The 18,829-nt window shown below is 32.7% G+C and overlaps 1 protein-coding gene across 1 annotated transcript in view; it reads left to right on the forward strand.

Annotated features, from left to right (window-relative positions):
• LOC123658250 (monocarboxylate transporter 4) overlaps nt 1–4,586 on the forward strand; it is a 66,679-nt gene extending 62,093 nt beyond the window's left edge. The window contains exons 11-14 of the mRNA XM_045593690.1: nt 228–371; nt 2,592–2,670; nt 3,827–4,058; nt 4,370–4,586. Coding sequence (XP_045449646.1) covers nt 228–371; nt 2,592–2,670; nt 3,827–4,058; nt 4,370–4,586 — 672 coding nt within the window. The remainder of the gene's footprint in view (nt 1–227; nt 372–2,591; nt 2,671–3,826; nt 4,059–4,369) is intronic.
• Nucleotides 4,587–18,829: the final 14,243 nt, after the last annotated feature.

Raw genomic sequence — 18,829 nt, forward strand, 5'->3', positions numbered from 1 at the left:
TTATTAAGGCTTCTAGGATTCTAAAGTTGCGGTGATTTTACCAATGCATGTTAAAAAAAAAGATATACCTATATGTATGGAATAACAAAAGCACGGGCATAATAAGCCTGTGGATATATCACTAAAAAAAAATTACTCTCATTTAAGTAGCTCATATATAACGACCACAGTAGAATTAAAGACTAATCATAGTGAACGCAGCGACCTAACGTGGCTCGCGTGTACAGGGCGTGGAGCAGTCGCAGGCGTCGTTCCTGCTGTCCATCATCGGCATCACGAACACCATCGGCCGTATCGCGTGCGGCTGGGTCGCCGACTTCCCCTGGATGGACTCGCTGCTCCTCAACAACATTTGCTTAGTTATTGCTACCGTGAGTATCCTTGTCCTTCATTTAAGTTCCTCGATACACAATTCTACTAGTTAGTTTTAATATTATATAATAAAATTGTAGCACGTGCAAATGGAACTGCACTGGAAATGGTTCTGATTATGTTAAAAAGCTAATATGGTTATCTTATAATATAAAAATGAGTCGCTGAATGTGTTGCTAAACGCAAAACTCGAGAACGGTTGGACCGATTTCGCTAATTCTTTTTTTTAAATATTCCTTGAAGTACGAGGATGGTTCTTACGGAGAGAAAAATTCTAAAAAAAAAAAATTATAATTTCCTGAAAAAGTCTAAAAACAACACTTTTCTATACTCCCATACAAAAGATTTGTGATAATACTTAAAAGTCACTGTTAGGCGATACGAAGTTCGCCGGGTCAGCTAGTAAACTTATAAAACTATAGAAAAATTATAATGAGTTAAATATACATATTGACCTGTTTTATAGTCTGTTTTTTTAAATAAACGAGTAGTGATTATGTCTCTCGCACATTTCCGATAATGATAGAGTGAGGTGGGTTATTGTTAGGGGTGGGGCAAAAGCTTTTGTTCTTGTTATGAAATTGTAAATGGCCGATCATATTGAATACTTTTAAAAGTGACTGTATATGTAATTAATTTCATAAATTTAGCTACTCCTTGAAACAAAACAATTCGAGCTTCATCAATTTTATAACTTTTGTTATTTGCTGCGACTTAAAGCTTCACTTGAGCCCAATCAAACTCAATCGGGTTGAGCCCACAGGGATACGGTGGCCATCTTGTCTATAACAAATTTTTCAAAGCGATTATTTGTTTTGCATCTTTACCATTAATACGTCACAAGAAATATTTTTCGACTGTAGCCATTCAATAATGTCTTGTTTGCGAAACGAAGTTGTAGGTGCTTTGTCAAGCTTTGAGAATGATACGATGCATTATCTAAAATAATAATCGCATTCTGATCTAATTTAGGTAAAACGTTTTGGAACTAATTTTCAAACATTGACGTCCAAAGCTTGATGATAGTCACCAATTTTATTAGATTAAAAATATTTCAATCCTCCTTCTGCAAATCAATTAATACTGCCGATATTATAATTATAATCGGCTTGTCTTTTCTTGCAGTAGTAATAATAAAGTACCCGTTAGTGAAATAACATACTAATATTATAAGGTGTGCGTTATATATAGCGTGTTTTTATAGGATACTAGCTTTTACCCGCGGTTTCGCTCGCATTGAATTTTTTTAATAAAAAGTATCATATGTTACTTCTAATACCTCCAAGCATATGTGTACAAAGTTTCATGATGATCGGTTAAGTAGTTTTCGCGTGAAAGCGTAGCAAACAAACTTATATTCACATTTATAATATTAGTAGGCATGTGCAGATTTATTTATAATCTGACGGATTTTTCAATCCTATTGATTGCTCACCTAAGAATGAGCTTACAGAAGACCTTAGAGAAATTATATCATATTATTTTACAGTAATTTTCGCATATTTTTATTTTTATGAAAGTATCAAATGCAGTTTATCACACTATAACAACAGTCGCTTGGCGCATGTGAGTGAAAGAGATAGCTGCGCAGAATTTGGCGTAGATTTTAACTCTAAGAGCGCTGGCGCTCGACTGATTTACTGGGTTTGATGCGTGGTATTATAAGATAGTAATCTTTTTATTTTTAATACAAAAGGTATTAAAAAAAATACTTTAATTATTATTTTATGTTCCTAAATGATGAAAGTTTACTTGGGTATAGATAGTTCCTTAAAATTTCTTAGTTTTCTAAGAAAAATATCGCTTTTAAAATTCTACTTATTTGGAAAATATTCGTAACTTTAAAATTTTATTACGGATTCACGGAGATACAAATGGAAAACAATCTACATTAAGCATCAACAAAAACATATTCCACGTATCCATTTATATAATATTTTTTTATTCAGTTTTAAGGTAGAGGTATATGACTTTAAAGTATACATGTCGACCGCTTACCCAGAAAGGTTCATAATTTTATACACACAATATAAATCAAAATACTGATTCATTATGTTACTACAACGAAGGTTGCTATTATATTTCAAAAATAGAATAGAAGTGTTTCAATTGTCGCGGATTGTTAACGATTTTTGTGAAATAGCTCTTAACGACAGGAATTTTTTATGTCGTTGGGGTAAGAAATATAACTATTTCAACGGGAAACATATTTTTTACAGATTTCAGTGGCCTTAACACCCTTCTGTGCTTCATATGCTTCATACATAGCAGTTGCCATCGCTTTTGGAATAGCAATCTGTAAGTATACAAATGTTAAAGGTATTTCTTTAAAATCAACTAATATCTCTAAGTCCCGTTAAAATCGGTCCAGCTGCTTCAGAGATTAGCCGGAACAAACAGACAGACAGACAGACAAAAATTGTAAAAAATGTTACTTTGGTATATGTACCGTTTATACATCCATACGCATTTAGTAAAAATCGGTTATTTTAATATTACAAACAGACACTCCAATTTTATTTATTTGTATGTAAGTATATGTTTTACAATTCATCAATCCTATCAGCGTAACAATCAAACCTCATTTCATGTTTTTATATTGTTTATAATTTTTTTATAGATGTTAAGAATTTGTATTTTGAATTCTTCTTCATATTTTATGTTTTACAATTCATCAATTCTATTTTATATTTTACTACGTGCACATTGTTTTGGAATTCTATGGTATATTTTGCTACGTGAACATTATTACCAGCTGACTCGGCAAAAGTTGTCTTGCCGCTAAACGTTATTTAAAAATAGGGGGTTAGTGTTAGAAGGGTTGTATGTATTTTTTAACGCAAAATCATAATAAGTAAAAAATAAATATTTATCTAAAAATAAAAAAATAAAAATTTAGGGGTGGACTACTCTTAACATTTAGGGGGATGACAAATAGATGTTGTTCAATTCTCAAACCTACCCAATATGCACACAAAATTTCATGAGAATCGGTCAAGCCGTTTCGAAGGAGTTTAACTACAAACACCGCGACACGAGAAATTTATATAATAGACTAGCTGACCTGGCGAACTTCTTATCACCTTATTTTTTTCTGAAATATAATAATAACATAATATATCAAAATAAAATATAGCCTATCTTTTAAGTTGTATCAAACTGCACACGGTGTGCAAATTTGACTAAAATCGGTTAAGTAGTTTAGGAGTCCATTGAGGACAAACATTGTGACACGAGATTTATATATATATTAAGATTATCCTTTAATAAAAATTTGGTGGAGATATCGAATATGTTATTATTACTTCACTCGTTAAATAGCTCATTCGTTATAAACACTTTAAAAAACCTTAGAAATACGTGTGTGCCCAGTGGGTGCACAGCACACACAGTCCTCCCCCGCAATAACGGCAGTGCCGATAGCTTGAGCGCAGCATGCCCCCCGTGTCCGCAGCGGGCTACATCTCGCTGACGTCCATCATCCTGGTGGACCTGCTGGGGCTGGACAAGCTCACCAACGCGTTCGGGCTGCTCATCCTGTTCCGCGGCGCGGCCGCCATCGTGGGCTCGCCGCTGGCGGGCGCCGTGTACGACGCCACGCACAACTACGACGCCTCCTTCTACATGGCCGCCGCCTTCTTCCTCGCCTCCACGCTCACCTCCTTCGCCGCGCCCTTCTTCCGCAAGTACGTTTTGACTTTTCACTTGGCTAAATTGTAGTTGTAGATGTCTGCTAGGATATAAAAAATAGATGGGTCCGAACCCCTGCTCTGCCCCACAGTGATTTGGCGTAGAATTTTCCTTCTTAGTAGAAGTGTACCTTAAAAATGTACAAATATCCACTCTGAACGGGAATCGAATGCGCACTAGGCGTTAATCGAAATCGGTCGAGTCCTTTGTTAGTAGGCCACGGGCCAGCTCAATCACCGGTTAGGATGGTCCACGACAGTCGCCCGGCGACCGCAGCGGCCCAGTGACCCTCTCGTCGTGTCCGCAGGAAAGAGGAGGAGGTGCCGCAGCCGCTCGACGTGCTGACGCCCATCGACGAGGACCTGGAGGAGGGTGAAGAGGAGGACCCTGACGACACGCCCATCACCATGGGCGCGCACCTGGCCGGCCGCGCGCCCGCCATCACGCGCACGGCCGCCTCGCCCGACGAGCCGCCGCCACCCGGCCCCGCCCCCGCCGCGCCGCAGCGGGAGAGTGTGCTGTGAACCGCCCCGCCCCCCTTCCCGCCCACACGCGGACCACGCCCCTCGCGCTGTGAAAACACTGTACCAAAGGGGCTGTAGGCACACTGAGATAAATAACGTTAGCATAGGAATCGTATCACTTAGAGAGAGGGCATCCAGGGTTTGTAGGTAGAGAGCGGTCCGAGCCATCGGTTAGGTTAAGTCTCTTACTTGTTTGTAAATAAAAACAACAAAATCGTTACAGTGCTCCTTGCAAAACTGCGAATTCGGTTTTGCTCAAAGTTTTATCCTACACAAAACGTATATACGGCACCTCCTCGTGGTGACTGATACAAATATATGGGGTATTCCATCCCACCTTCGATCCCTTTCGATTTGACTAAAAGTTTTCTATTCTTTACTACCCTTTGAAAAATATTTTTGACAATTTTTATAATGCTTTTTTTCAACCCACAAAAGTTATGAATTTTTGAAAAAAATAGCTTTTTTCTTTTCAAGTTGTCATAACTTCTGAAAAAATTTGAACTTTTGGTCATTTTCTTTAAATTTTATTTTTTAAATGAATTTTTCGAAAAAGCCGACAAAAAATAATTTTACATGACCAACTGAAATTTTCTTAATTTTTATTTTTTTTTTGTCAAATGTAATGAATAATGTTACAATTATTCCCGCCGATCCTAGTGGGTCGATTATTTTTTATTGAAATGAAAAAAATGTCTAAATTTCAAAAAGGATTTTTTTGTTTACAAATTCAAAAAATAAATGCAATACAACGATTTTAAGGTATTATATTTTCAATTTATAGGCTTAAGCTACTACTCCGCTAAACGACCAAAGTGGTTGATTTGGCATGGAATACCCATCTATATAATATGAATTATAAATGTATACCTGGATTGAGTATATTAAAATATAATGTAAATTTGTACTTATTTTTAATACAATTTCGCTAATTTTATCAAATCGCTTAAGTCTCTATGCGATTACAAAAATCATAACCCTGTGCGTCAGAAGGAGACGATTAAATAATTAACTCTACCCCTCTCGCTCTCTCATATCGTCGTGGAAATATGCTTACCTCAATTGATTTATCGCAAAACTATTAAATCTAACACTTAAATTGGAAACTGGTAGCTGTTGAAACATGTTGCATTCTGAATACCTTCTATACCCATTATGTCTTTACATAAGTCACATGGCTTTTTTACTATCCCTACGATGTGAGGTGTGCTATCTCTAGACCTGTACCTTGGTCGTATAAATAGTGTAATTGAACGCAGTGGTCTCTAAATTCTCGCATCCTATCAAGCCTGTATTCTATTTTAAGGAAACATTATTCAAAAATAAACACGCACTCCATTCTACCATTTTGCGTGTTATACAGATCAATAATAAATTATGTATATGTGATTTTTATTTCTCTTAGTTGCGATATAATACATATTTAATTATGAATGGCCTCGAAACCCCTCAACTTAATTTCCATTAAAACAGAAATAGCCGAGCAGTTAAGACTGTTGCAGTACAAAATGTACATAGTATATGTATAGACGTTTTTTTTACAGGCTTGCGAGAAGAGACCCGATTATAAATAAATGAGTAGATAGTCAATCTAAATAGTCAATAATAGCAAAATGTGTGTAAAATGATTAATATATTTAATTACTTAAGTGACTAATGGATGTTGAAAATTATTTTGCATCGTCGCTGTCGAGACGGCTCAATTAGGTGTTGGAGGTGTTGCCATTACCTAAGCTATCGAAATCGTATAAAACTTATAAATTGACGTTGGAGCAAAGTACAATAAATTATTTTGCTCAACGAAGCCTACGGACGGCGCACTGACACCGACGTCGGCGATGACAGTCTAAGAATATGAACTAACTTTTCAGTTGCCAAAAGTTTGTATACTTGTATAAAACTTCTATTAAATAAATAAAACACAGTGTGAAGCACGGTCTTATATACAGGTCATGCAACTGAGCCCAATGTCAATGATGGGAGATTAGTACGATAGTGTCATAACTATGTTCGCTTTAACGCCGCTGTACGTCACTGCTATCGCTGTGTGCGGTCACGTTTAGTGACTCTTCATTGTAATTGGTTATATTGAGTGACGTTCCATTGTAATTGGTTGTATTTTAAAACACAATCTATCTTCACGCCTCTCGTAAATTGAAGAGAAAATCTCAACCATTAAGCCGACGTACCTCCACTACTGTTGTTGCACGACCTGTGTATAAGACAGTAGTGTGCAGTCTGTTTGAAGTCTATGTGCTGTGTATGTTACTGTTATAATATTATGTTGCTACGTTAAAGGTATCTGAGGGAATGTCGGTTAATTATGTATATAGTCAACGTAAATACATATAAAGCACATTGATATGAAATGTATAAAAAAAAGAATCTTTTGTATTTTGTCTTAGAATAAAAAACTATTAGGTAAAAAATATTTTAACACAATGACGCGGATGTAAACTTGTAAAATATTATTTCAGGGCTAAATAAGATTTGGCTATTGTTATACTAATGTATGAAAAATGTGTAATATTGCGATTGCATTATACTTTGATACATACATTGTTTCAAAATATTCATCGATATATCGTTGAAACTAAATACAATATAATATCGTTTCAAGTTAAATAAGTGCGTAACGATTTTCACTAAGAATAATATCAGACTACAATTTGCTTCTACATCTCGTTTGGGAATTCTAAATTTAAATGTGCCATAAATAATTTATTGGATTCAGTAGCTGATATTTATAAAAATAATGTATTTTTTTCAAATCAAAAAGGAAGGTCAAACAAATCAGGAAGATCATTTAGAATTTATTATTCATGTTTGTAAAAAAAATATTTAAATTAAAAAAAAAATCTAAAAACAATAGTTCGTGGGATTCGCATAAAGATATAAAAACATAAAAAAAAAAAAAATTGAAAAAATACTAAAAATCCAGTCCGTAGTCTAGCAGCAGTAATAGTACTTATATAATGTACTTAGGATAACTCGTCTAGTAAACCTTTTTTGTTTTTGTTAGGAATGGACAATAATTGGGTATTGTTTTGGTGTGTATGAATTACCAAAAAGTTAGTAAAATTAAAAAAAAATGTCAAAAGAGTAATACATTGTAAATAATGTAACTATTTGCATAATTGTAAATAAACACGATTAGGAGAACGTGGGTTTTATATTTAGAAAAAAAAAACTCCCAAACTATCAACATTTTGAAAATGATTAATTAAAAACTATATGCACTCACTTTTCCAGCTCTAACACGTAAATGTTTAAAAATTTCCTAGCGTTTAATAGCAAATATTAACTAAGCAGAATTGTAGCACTCACATTATAAAATATGTTGTGTTGTAACCCCAAAGAAGCAACTGAAATACGAGTTTTTTTTATTTTATAATTTGAAAACATATTTTGCGGCCAGACACGATCTACACTTTATTACGTATGTACGATATTACAACTTTATTATGTATAAATATAAAACAACTCTATTTAACATAGGTTAATGAACTTCGAGCTTGGCTTTCTTACTAACGAGAGAGGTAACTTTGAACTGAAATTCTTGTACGCTCAAGAATTAAATGCACTGTCAACGGTAACTAGGTATAATGAAATGCCATATTGTAGTCCTTTATTGCGTGTATTCTAACATATTTTATATCGTGCGCTATTCGTCCTAGCGATTTTACTCAATTACGAATTAGGAATTTTTCAATTTGACGTGTGCCATTGCTAGGAACAATTCATGTACATACACAGTCTAACTATTTAGGAGTATATTATAATATATAAACTATGAATGAGCGCAACTCAGTCAATTTTCTGTAAAGCATTCGATACCAAATATTACATATTCCATTCCAGTTTATACTGGATTGCTATGAACTGTCTCACTAAAAATTATAATTTACTTATTAATTGTTCTATACAATGATTTTGTCGTCGCAAATTAAAAATAAAAATGTTTCAATATTGATAAATATTTTATTTTTGTATTTAGATGCAAATGTCAAATGTCATTGTGTCATTGGATAGTAGACCTAAACCTTGTACTACTTGTACTCTACTAGGTATCTGAACACATATTGTAAAAATATACATTTATTTGTTTAAAAGAAAATAAATCAATTATAATTTATTTATTATTTGATACCAATAAGTTAATATTTTTCTAATATCCAGTATATTTATATATTTTGTTAAAAATATATTTGTGTCAATATATTGCATAATTTAGCTTTTAAGTATAATTAGAATTAGTAATCTATTGAAACAAAACATAGGTACTAGATTTACATAGGATAACAAATTATGTGATAAAAATGCTTATTGTTACGAAAAAATAAAATATTTCTTTTATAACAATCCTGTAATATTATATAATTAATCGAATGTAATGATTTTTAATGAATAAGTTTTAATGTGAACTGCTATATACAGTATACTGTATAATTGTATAAATTGTATTAAATATTATTCGAAAAGTTATTGAGTATCGTTAACTGTTGTTAAGCTTTATGTAAAAAACCAAAAGTGTTTTTATGTTTTAAGAGTGTAAAACTATTTAAGGAAAAGATAGTAAAGGATTATGTCATTTTTCAAATACGAATATATATTTTGTTAGGAACGCAGGAACAGTACGATATGTAATATAAATGATTACGACAAAGTTCTTCGTTTCGAAATGTATATTGTTAATAAATATCTGAATTATATGGTACAATTTTTGTTTTTAAATTTCGCTAACTTTGCTGTTAGCGTTAATGGCTCAAGATCATGATATAATTGATTTTTTATTGTATTTTATTCAGTATTGGCTCAAAGTATTGTATTTGTTAGATATTAAGATGTTTACATATATATGTTGCATTAATAAAAACATTTCCATAATCAATGCATTATTTATATTCTGTTTGTTGTTTACAGCACAGTATAAAATTGAATTAATTATTGTTTATAAACAAAACAGATTCAGTACAGAAATTGTGATGCAAAATATTTATATGTAAACAACTTAGTTCAGCTTTTAAAAAAAACGCTTGTAACAGAATAATTATATCAGCGCTTTGCACACGGTACAAATCCAAGCTGTTGTTGCTGTCCACCGAATATTTTATAAATAACAGATTCATTAAACGATAATGATCAATAGTAGTTGTTTTATTATCCATTGCGTATAAATGAATGCAAAAAAAATTACTACATATAAATGCTTAAATTTCAAATTTTGAAACAGGACTTAATTTTTCTATTCTTCGCTATTGTAAGTTAATGCACAATCTTCGATGAGTTGCCGATCATAACAGCGAACGTGTCTTAAAAATATGTTAAAAATATGTCTATGCTCACATCCACTCGGAAAGTTGACACGCGTCTTCGCGTTATTTGAACTTTTTTTAATATAAATTTGAACGTTGAGTTAGAGTTTCATCCAAATTTAAATCTGCATTGGTAGAACTCATAAAGTTTTATAAGCTAATCAGTTACATTTTATCGAATTTAAATCTCTGTTATCACAGATCACCATACATCAAGAGCCGGTTTGAGCGGTTGTGGATAAAGTTTATCCACACTGATGTGTTTTTTTTATCATACTAATACCGACAGTTTTAATTTCGTCCCTATTTTGAGTTACAAAAGTGTCACACAAAATTAATTATTTATTGGAAAAACCGACTGAAAAAAATTGTCCATTTTATTTGGAAAATAATTTGAGGCCAAGGGGCCTCCAGGAGCCGCTTTTGTTGCCCCGAGGCCTCCAGATCCCTAAATTCCGCCCTGACTGCGAGTTGGGTTGGTTTATCAACCAACAGTAACCATAGTTATTAGTAGGAGTTTATGACAATAACTGCGAGAGCTGTCTTATGTGTTGGCCGAGATACGGCGTACAGATTTACGAAAACAATCCCCCCAGTCTCAAAACAAATGCAAAAATAGGAAAACGTTCTCTAAGGAGTATTGGAAGCAGTGACCATCAGCGTTGATAGAATACCACTAATCCAAAATATTCATCCAATCGTCAGCCATCAAAAGCCCAAGTCGTAATGAAATTTTTGAATTATTGATAAAAAGAAAAGAAATGTCTGTTTGGTTTAGTTTTTAAGGTTTCAAGATTTTAAATTTAGAAGAAGTGATAGGTACCTACTGCCGCCGTTTTTTTTCGTAACTTTAGGGTTGATGGTCATATAAATTTTTCTTAGTATATTTTTTTTTTCTTATTAATGACTCTACGTTATATTTCAAAATTTTAAAGAAACGTGTATACAGTACTGTCCAGGAAAAGTAGCATTGGGTATACAAATTATTCACTAAAATTTTTCATTATAACTATCTAACCATAAATGATTCAAACCAATTGCCCATTTAGATTGGAATGCAAGTACGAATCTTTGTCATAATAAATTGTAATATAGGTAGGTATGTATATTTTTATGAACATGTTAGCACATTGATATTATTGTTAGTAGTTTGAATGAAATCTTTTATTATGAGAAAGTGTAGTAAGTCAAGTGAAGAAATTAATTATATTTGATAAGGTCTATTTAATCTGTATAATACAAAAAAAAATCTTTGCTAGATCCTAAAACAACTAGATGTTAAAATTCTAAATATCATAGATACCTATATCAATTTAACTATTACAATCAAACTTGTTTAATGCGATTTCCCATTTTTGAGGTCAAAACCGAAGTTCACAAAGCCAATGTTTATCATGTAGTCACATTTAAATTTCATCGAGATCTGATTACAACTTTTGGAGTAATCTTTGATAATGCGTATTTACTTGACTATTTTTTCGTCAACCTACGATGTATTAGGTACTTGTCGATATAATTGAAGTCGGTTTTTCTTCGTTTGCCTGCAAACACAATTATAAAAATATTGTCTTCCTATGTAAGTAGTCGTTGATTTTTTTTAAATATTATTTTAATTTATTTATTTTTATTTATTAAGAAAAACTTACAGCTATACATAACAAATTAGAAATTTTTAATACAGATAGCTCAGCTACCTAGCTAGGAGAAGTAGAGATCATAATAGTTATTGCTTTCAAATTACACCTAGAAACTGATTGTTCCTTTTTTGTCACTTGTTACTTGAATATGTTGTGTAAATACGGAAATAAATAAATAAATAAATAAAATATTATATAGAAATATATCCTAAAGAAACTACCTAGGTACCTATATCAACTAAACTCAGGTTCGAATGTCTCATACATATAATTTTATGTCGGAACTTAACAAAAAAGTGTCAAAAAAGTAAAAAAAAAACACAAAAAAAACATAAAAACAAATTAGTAATAAATACACTTGTAATTAAATTTATGAGAATTAGTTATTTGTGTTTCCCCAGACTCAGAAAACATCCAAATATGACAAATAAATATATTACCTTTTCTAATTTAACTTTCCCTATTAACGGACAGTAAAAAACAATCAAACTTTCGGCATCTACTAAAATGCACTTTTGATTTTTCTTCATACGAAAAAAAAGAGGTTTAAAAATGTTTTTTTTTTTTTGGAAATATATGTTGATTAGAGTCATCAACTTGCTTACGATGTCCCATGTTCCTTGTATAGGCTACGATAATCTCACCGGCGGTAAGAAGTGGCTTAAAACATGAGTTTATATTGTAATTATATAAAAAATTGTTTTAGAATAATTTTAAAAACATTTTGATTTTCAATTTAGCTTAAGGAAACTGTAATGCGTACACCTTATTGTTTAAGGAAATTGTTATTTGTTTTTCTAGGAATTCTTTTACCGCATTAGTTTAGTTGTTGTCAATTCTACGTATCGTACGTATTATTAGAGATACGAGATAAATTTAAGACTGGTAAATAAAACTAGTAATAATGTTTATTTTCTCTAAAAACATTTGTTCACAAAACTTTTGTACAAAAAAACCTTGAATTATATTTTTTTTATTCTATAGGTACGCTACATTAATTTTTAACCGACATCCAAAAAAGGAGGAGATTCTCAATTCGACTGTATTTTTTTTTTTATGTATGTTACATCAGAACTTTTGACCAGGTGGACCGATTTCGACAATTTTTTTTTAATCGAAAGGTGGTGTGTGTCAATTGGTCCCATTTTAATTTATTTGAGATCTAACAACTACTTTTCGAGTTATATCTAATAATGCGTTTTTACTTGACGCTTTTTTCGTCGACCTACGTTGTATTATACCGCATAACTTTCTACTGGATTTACCGATTTTGATAATTCTTTTTTTGTTGGAAAGGGGATATCCCTAGTTTGGTACCATGATAAGGAAACTAGGATCTGATAATGGAATCCCAGAGAAATCGAGGGAAACTCTCGAAAATCCGCAATAACTTTTTACTGGGTGTATCGATTTTGATAATTTTTAATTTAATCGAAAGCTGAAGTTTATCATGTGGTCACATATAAATTTTATCGAGATCTAATAAGTACTTTTTGAGTAATCTTTGATAACGCGTAGTTACTTGACTATTTTTTCGTCGATCTACGTTGTATTACTCTTCGATGTAATTGAAGTCGTTTTTTTTTCGTTTGCGAGCAAACACAATTAATTATATGAGCTTACTACTACTTCTTATTTTACTATGCCACAGTTGACCTTAGTAAATAAATGTTCAAATGTCTGCTGTAACAGGCTAATTTATTACGTCAGTTGTTCAACACTTACAATTATTTCTTGTTAACAATATGAACAGTTCAATTGCCATATTTGTTTATCTAATTAAATCCAATAGCTATAGACAAATAAATTATATGTGTTAACCTAAATTCAAAAGAACGTTTTAATTATTTTTAATTCGAAACGATAAAAACTTGGTGTAAATATTTTAATTTCTACTAAAATTATTTCAATACTAGAAGTTGCCCGCGGCTTCGTTCGCGTAGTAATTGATAATATTTACAAAGAGGAGGGTATAATCCAAAGTAACATATAATCATTCTATAACAATAAGTTAGGATCTCTTATACCACATTTATAGTTCACTTTTCGAGCGCTAGAACTTCTAGACTGCTCTCAGAGAGAGAAATTTCATACCTGTAGTACAAAAACTAAAGGACTTTTATACAAATTTTGAGAGCCTCTAGACCACCTTTACTAAACCCGTTCTTAGCGGACGTTAAACTAATTGTAAACTACCTATGTGACAATTTTCAAGTTTGTAGCACTAAAAATTAAAGACTTATTATAAAATCGATCGAGATCCTTTAGACCTCCATGTGGCGCGAAATTCGTTCTTAGTAGATGTCTAGAAACTATTGAACATCTCTCACTCAGATTAATAAACAACAACAACCTTTTGTTTATTAATCTGAGATCTCTCTGTTAAATTTCAAGCTTTTAGCGGAAACAATATAGTATTTTAGAAAAAAAAAAATTGAGAGTCCTACGACCTAGTTTATGACCCTGTCGCAAAACCTAGTGTTGGTGGAGTCTACTAACAATTAACTATTACTCTGTCAAATTTTAAGTCCATTGTACAAAAATAGCAACTTAACAAAAGTTCGTGAGAGCCCTTAGATATCTTATCTGTCGCAAAATCCGTTTGTGGTAGATGTCTACTAACAATTAACTACCTCTCTGCCAAATTTTTATTTCATAGCACAAAAAATGAAGGACCTCCGTACAAACTTGTGAGAGCCCTTAGACACCTTTGGCCCGGCTTTATCGAAAAATCCGTTCTCAACGGACGTCTAATAGATAACTAAATCCCTGTCAAAGTTCGTTTTTATGCGTCCGGATTTTGAGATTTCGGAGTGAGTAAATGACTTAACGACTTTCTAAACATATCGATAAAAAATTGTTTATCTATATTAACAAAAAAAAAAAAAAACAAACTTTGAAAATTGCTATAGCTAATAATTATGCTATTTCTTTTTAAAAGTTTGACATATCCCTAATCTATACAAGTAAATAAAATTGGAGTGTCTACTTGTTATATTAAAATAACCGCTTTTATTAAATGCATAATTATACGGACGTATATACCTTACATATACCAAAATAAAATTTTATACAATGTTTGTCTGTCTGTGTGTTTGTTCCGGCTTATCTCTGAAACGATTGAACCGATTGAACTGATTTTACCGAGCAGAACAGGAGGACATACATACCGGACTAGAAGAAAGGTCAGGCTCAACCAGATCATGTATCTGGACCGGATCAGGATAGAATGAGGCATGCCAGATCCGGCAAGCGAGAGAGAGAGAGAGAGAGATAGTGGCAGCTGCAGATGCTGATTGATGTGCAGTAGATTTTTGGTTTTATCAAGGTGCTACAGGAAAAAAAAAAAATATATATATATTTATTTATTTATTTATTTATTTATTTAACTAAGAATTTGGTAAATGTAAAACATTAAAGACAGTGAAACCGACACGCTAAAACAGCTGAAAAGGACACATGTATGAGTTTGAGAAATTCATAGTTCGAAGTTCTGAAAACTTTAGAACCAATTATCATCATCATCATTTCAGCCTATCAAGTTCACGCCAAAAATAGCGCGAACTCATGAGTTTTGCCCATAGTCAACGCTAATTATATTGAAAAGCTTGAAAAAAAAAAAGGTTTTCTAACGCGACGAGAAGCGATGAGAATACATTTGAATAAAAACTAAAAACGGTGGTAATGGTTGTTGGGTGGAACAATTTTTATTCTTAAATCGGGAAAAAATATGAACGATATACCTAAGTCAAGCTAAACGCTTAACGGCTTAGCTCTTTTTTAAAATAGAATCATTATTTTTTTAAATAGAATTAAGAAGAAATAGACTTTAAGGATTAATAATTTGTGTTTGCAGGCAAATGAAAAAAACCGACTTCAATTACATCGACAAGTAATAGAACGTAGGTAGACGAAAAATTAGTCAAATAAATACGCAGTATCAAAGATTACTCCAAAAGTTGTAATCAGATCTCGATGAAATTTAAATGTAACGGTACGGTGTAAAATTTTTCTCTGATAGTGTACAATAAAGAGTATTTGTATTGTATGTAACCACATGATAAACATCGGCTTTCGATTAAATTAAAAATTATCAAAATCGGTACACCCAGTAAAAAGTTATGCGGTATAATACAACGTAGGTCGACGAAAAAATAGTCAAGAAAAAACGCATTATTAGATATAATTCGAAGAGTAGTCGTTGGATCTCAAATAAATTTAAATGGGACCAAAAGACACGCACTACCTTTCGATAAATTTTTTTTTTATCGAATTCGTTCGGAAAGTAACACATACATAAAAAAAATACAATCGAATTGAGAACTTCCTCCTTTTTTGGAAGTCGGTTAAAAAATAAAGAATTTGGCGTAAAATTTTCGGTTTGCCCCGGGCGGCAAAAACAAACGCTGCGCCACTGGTTCAGTTATCTATATACTGACGAGGTCACTAGTGATGCACGCCACTTTTGCACTTATCGATAGTCTGTAACTCTGTAGATGCATACAAGGTCTTTGACCGTTGTGTCTCGTGCAAGCGGCGCTAAAATTACATCAGCCGGCCTTGCTTGACACGGAACAATGGCGATGTTGTGCCGTAACGCCTCGCTTCAGGCGTAGTCACCGGTAATAGTAATGGTTAAATAGATAACAACTGAAATGTTTTTATGTAACAAAAACGTTTGCAAAGATTTCGACTTTGTAAGCATTGCAAAAACATTCAAATTTCTTATAAAATAAACGAGATATTTTTTAAAATAAATATTTATAATTATTATTACCTTATGACTATAATTCGGGAACATTCAGGTTCTATTAGTAATATACATAGGTACGACAATAAAGACCGTCTTGGTGCAATGATAACGAAAATGAATCCATAACTGACGCGGGTTTGATGGGTATATCTCGAGGCATTATACTTACTGCTACAAAAATTATGATCCTGAAGTGGAGATTACTGGTGTAGGCTGGATGAGGATTGTGGAAAACCGGGATGTCTGGCGTGAACTTGGGGAGGCCTATGTCCAGCTGTGGACTGCTATAGGCTGAACTGACTGACTGACTAACTGACGAAAAATTATTACTGGGACTCGAAGATTGTGAGTTACTCTATCGTTCTCGCAGAGCACGTAGTCTTTCGCGGTTTTAGTAACAAGAACCCAATAATTATTAAATCCTTGGTAGGAAAATTATTAAATCTAGGACTTAATAAAAAAATCTTAAGGTTTTTATTGACTTGCTTTCAAGGCTTTCGTGGTAATCATTCATAGCGATCTTTCTGTGAATATATAAGTAATTTGTCAGATTCAAACAAGGATAAAAACAAGCACGACAGGATAATGCAATAAGGAAGTTAATGAAAATTTTAGTCGATCGCATAACAATTTAATCATTAGATTTACTACTATACTTGTAGATATATTTATTTGCTTACATACCTATACAGAAGAAGGCACAAAATATATCATAAGGAAGAACTTCTAAAATAAGTACACGTAAATTATACGTTTTATTGTTGTGACTGTCAAATTTTTACGATTTTTTTTAAACATTTAATTGTTTCTTTTTCTTCTATTTTTTTTTTAAATGAAAAATAGGTAGTTCTTTTTCTCACAACTGAAAATACGTTTCCTATTTTGTATGGATCATAAAAATAATAACAAAAAATATTTAAAGAATTCTACACATACCTACATTAAATTTTCATATAAACATAATTAGATTGTATGCACAAGCACAATAGTCAATTGTTAGTCCTTTACTTGTGGTTTTGTTGATAGGAAATATATAATAAAAATATTAACATGTGAGACCATATATTGTGTTTAGGGACTTATAACGATTTTATAATAATTATACGAAGTAAAAATGTTACACATTGTTGGAGTGGGAGTCGAATCCTTAAACCTGGAGTGCCAGCTGTGCCAATGGCCCAAGGCAATCAGTGAATTGAACCGATTACGTAATTTATCTAACTAAAAAAACATTAATAAAATAATAATTAAAAAAACCCGCTTGAGTAAAGAACAACTAATTGAAAATAAACTGAAAAGGCTTTAACAAGATAAAAATTAAATAATTACACAAAGCCAGCGAAATAAATCAAAACAATATCAAACATTATGTACTGTACACTCAAAAATATCAATACGGTAGGAAGTCCTTCGAAATTTTATGCAACATCGTATGCAGCATGTGCTGTGTGGCTACGGCACTAAAGAATTTAGCCACCCCCTCTCTTCCCGTGGGTGTCGTAAGAGGCGACTAAGAGATAACAAGGTTCCACAACCACCTTGGAACTTAAGAAGCCGACCAATGGCGGGATAGCCATCCAACTGCTGGCTTTGAAATACACAGGCCGAAGACGGGCAGCAGCGTCTTCGGTGCGACAAAGCCAGTACTGCGGTCACCAACCCGCCTGCCCAGCGTGGTGACTATGGGCAAAACACATGAGTTCACGTTATTTTTGACGTAAACTTGTGGAGGCCTATGTCCAGCAGTGGACTGTATAGGCTGTAATGATGTATAGCAGCATGCATATAATAATGCAGTCGGAACCATGAAATTGAAGGATAACTCACATCATTCTCTCTTTGTCTCTCTCCGCCGTATACAGTCACATACGTAAGTAGCAACACTAAATTATTGTTGATTTTTACATTAAGACAGTTAACTAAATATTTACTGACAATGTTTAATAAAGTTCTTCTTATTAGCGCATCAGTAAGGGATCAGGCTACCTTACTCAACAAAGAAACACAACTTTTTTTTAGTAGTATTATTTGGCTGTGATCCTTTGTAAGATTGTGGTATTTCCCCAGAGAGGCTGTTCTAGATTTCAAGCAAGAAATTTCTTGCTGTGGTCTACCACAATAATAATCTTTCATGTCAATTTTTCATTAATTGACAACATTAGCAAAGGTCTATTGATTTTATAAGTTCGCTGAATAAAATTGCATCGCTCGATTAAACTTAATCAATTATTGCAACAGAGGATGAAGATGCATTCCGATCGTTGTTCGTCGTACATAAATAAACAATATGCCACGACATACGATGCCAAGTCGCATGCGCTACTCCGTAAACATGAAACTGTGATCTTGACGAAGTTACGATAGTACATGTTATGATTTTTTTTTTTCAAGATCGGGCGAACTTGTAGCATTCCATTGAACATCTCTTATTTATAAAATTGTCTTTTTTTAAACATTTACGGAAATGAGCGATCCAAGAAAATTTATAAATGTACTAGCTGACCCCGCAAACGTTGTTTTGCCATATATGTTATTATC

The sequence above is a fragment of the Melitaea cinxia genome, chromosome 12 (genome assembly GCF_905220565.1).
Source record: "Melitaea cinxia chromosome 12, ilMelCinx1.1, whole genome shotgun sequence".
NCBI classification, from domain to species: domain Eukaryota; kingdom Metazoa; phylum Arthropoda; class Insecta; order Lepidoptera; family Nymphalidae; genus Melitaea; species Melitaea cinxia.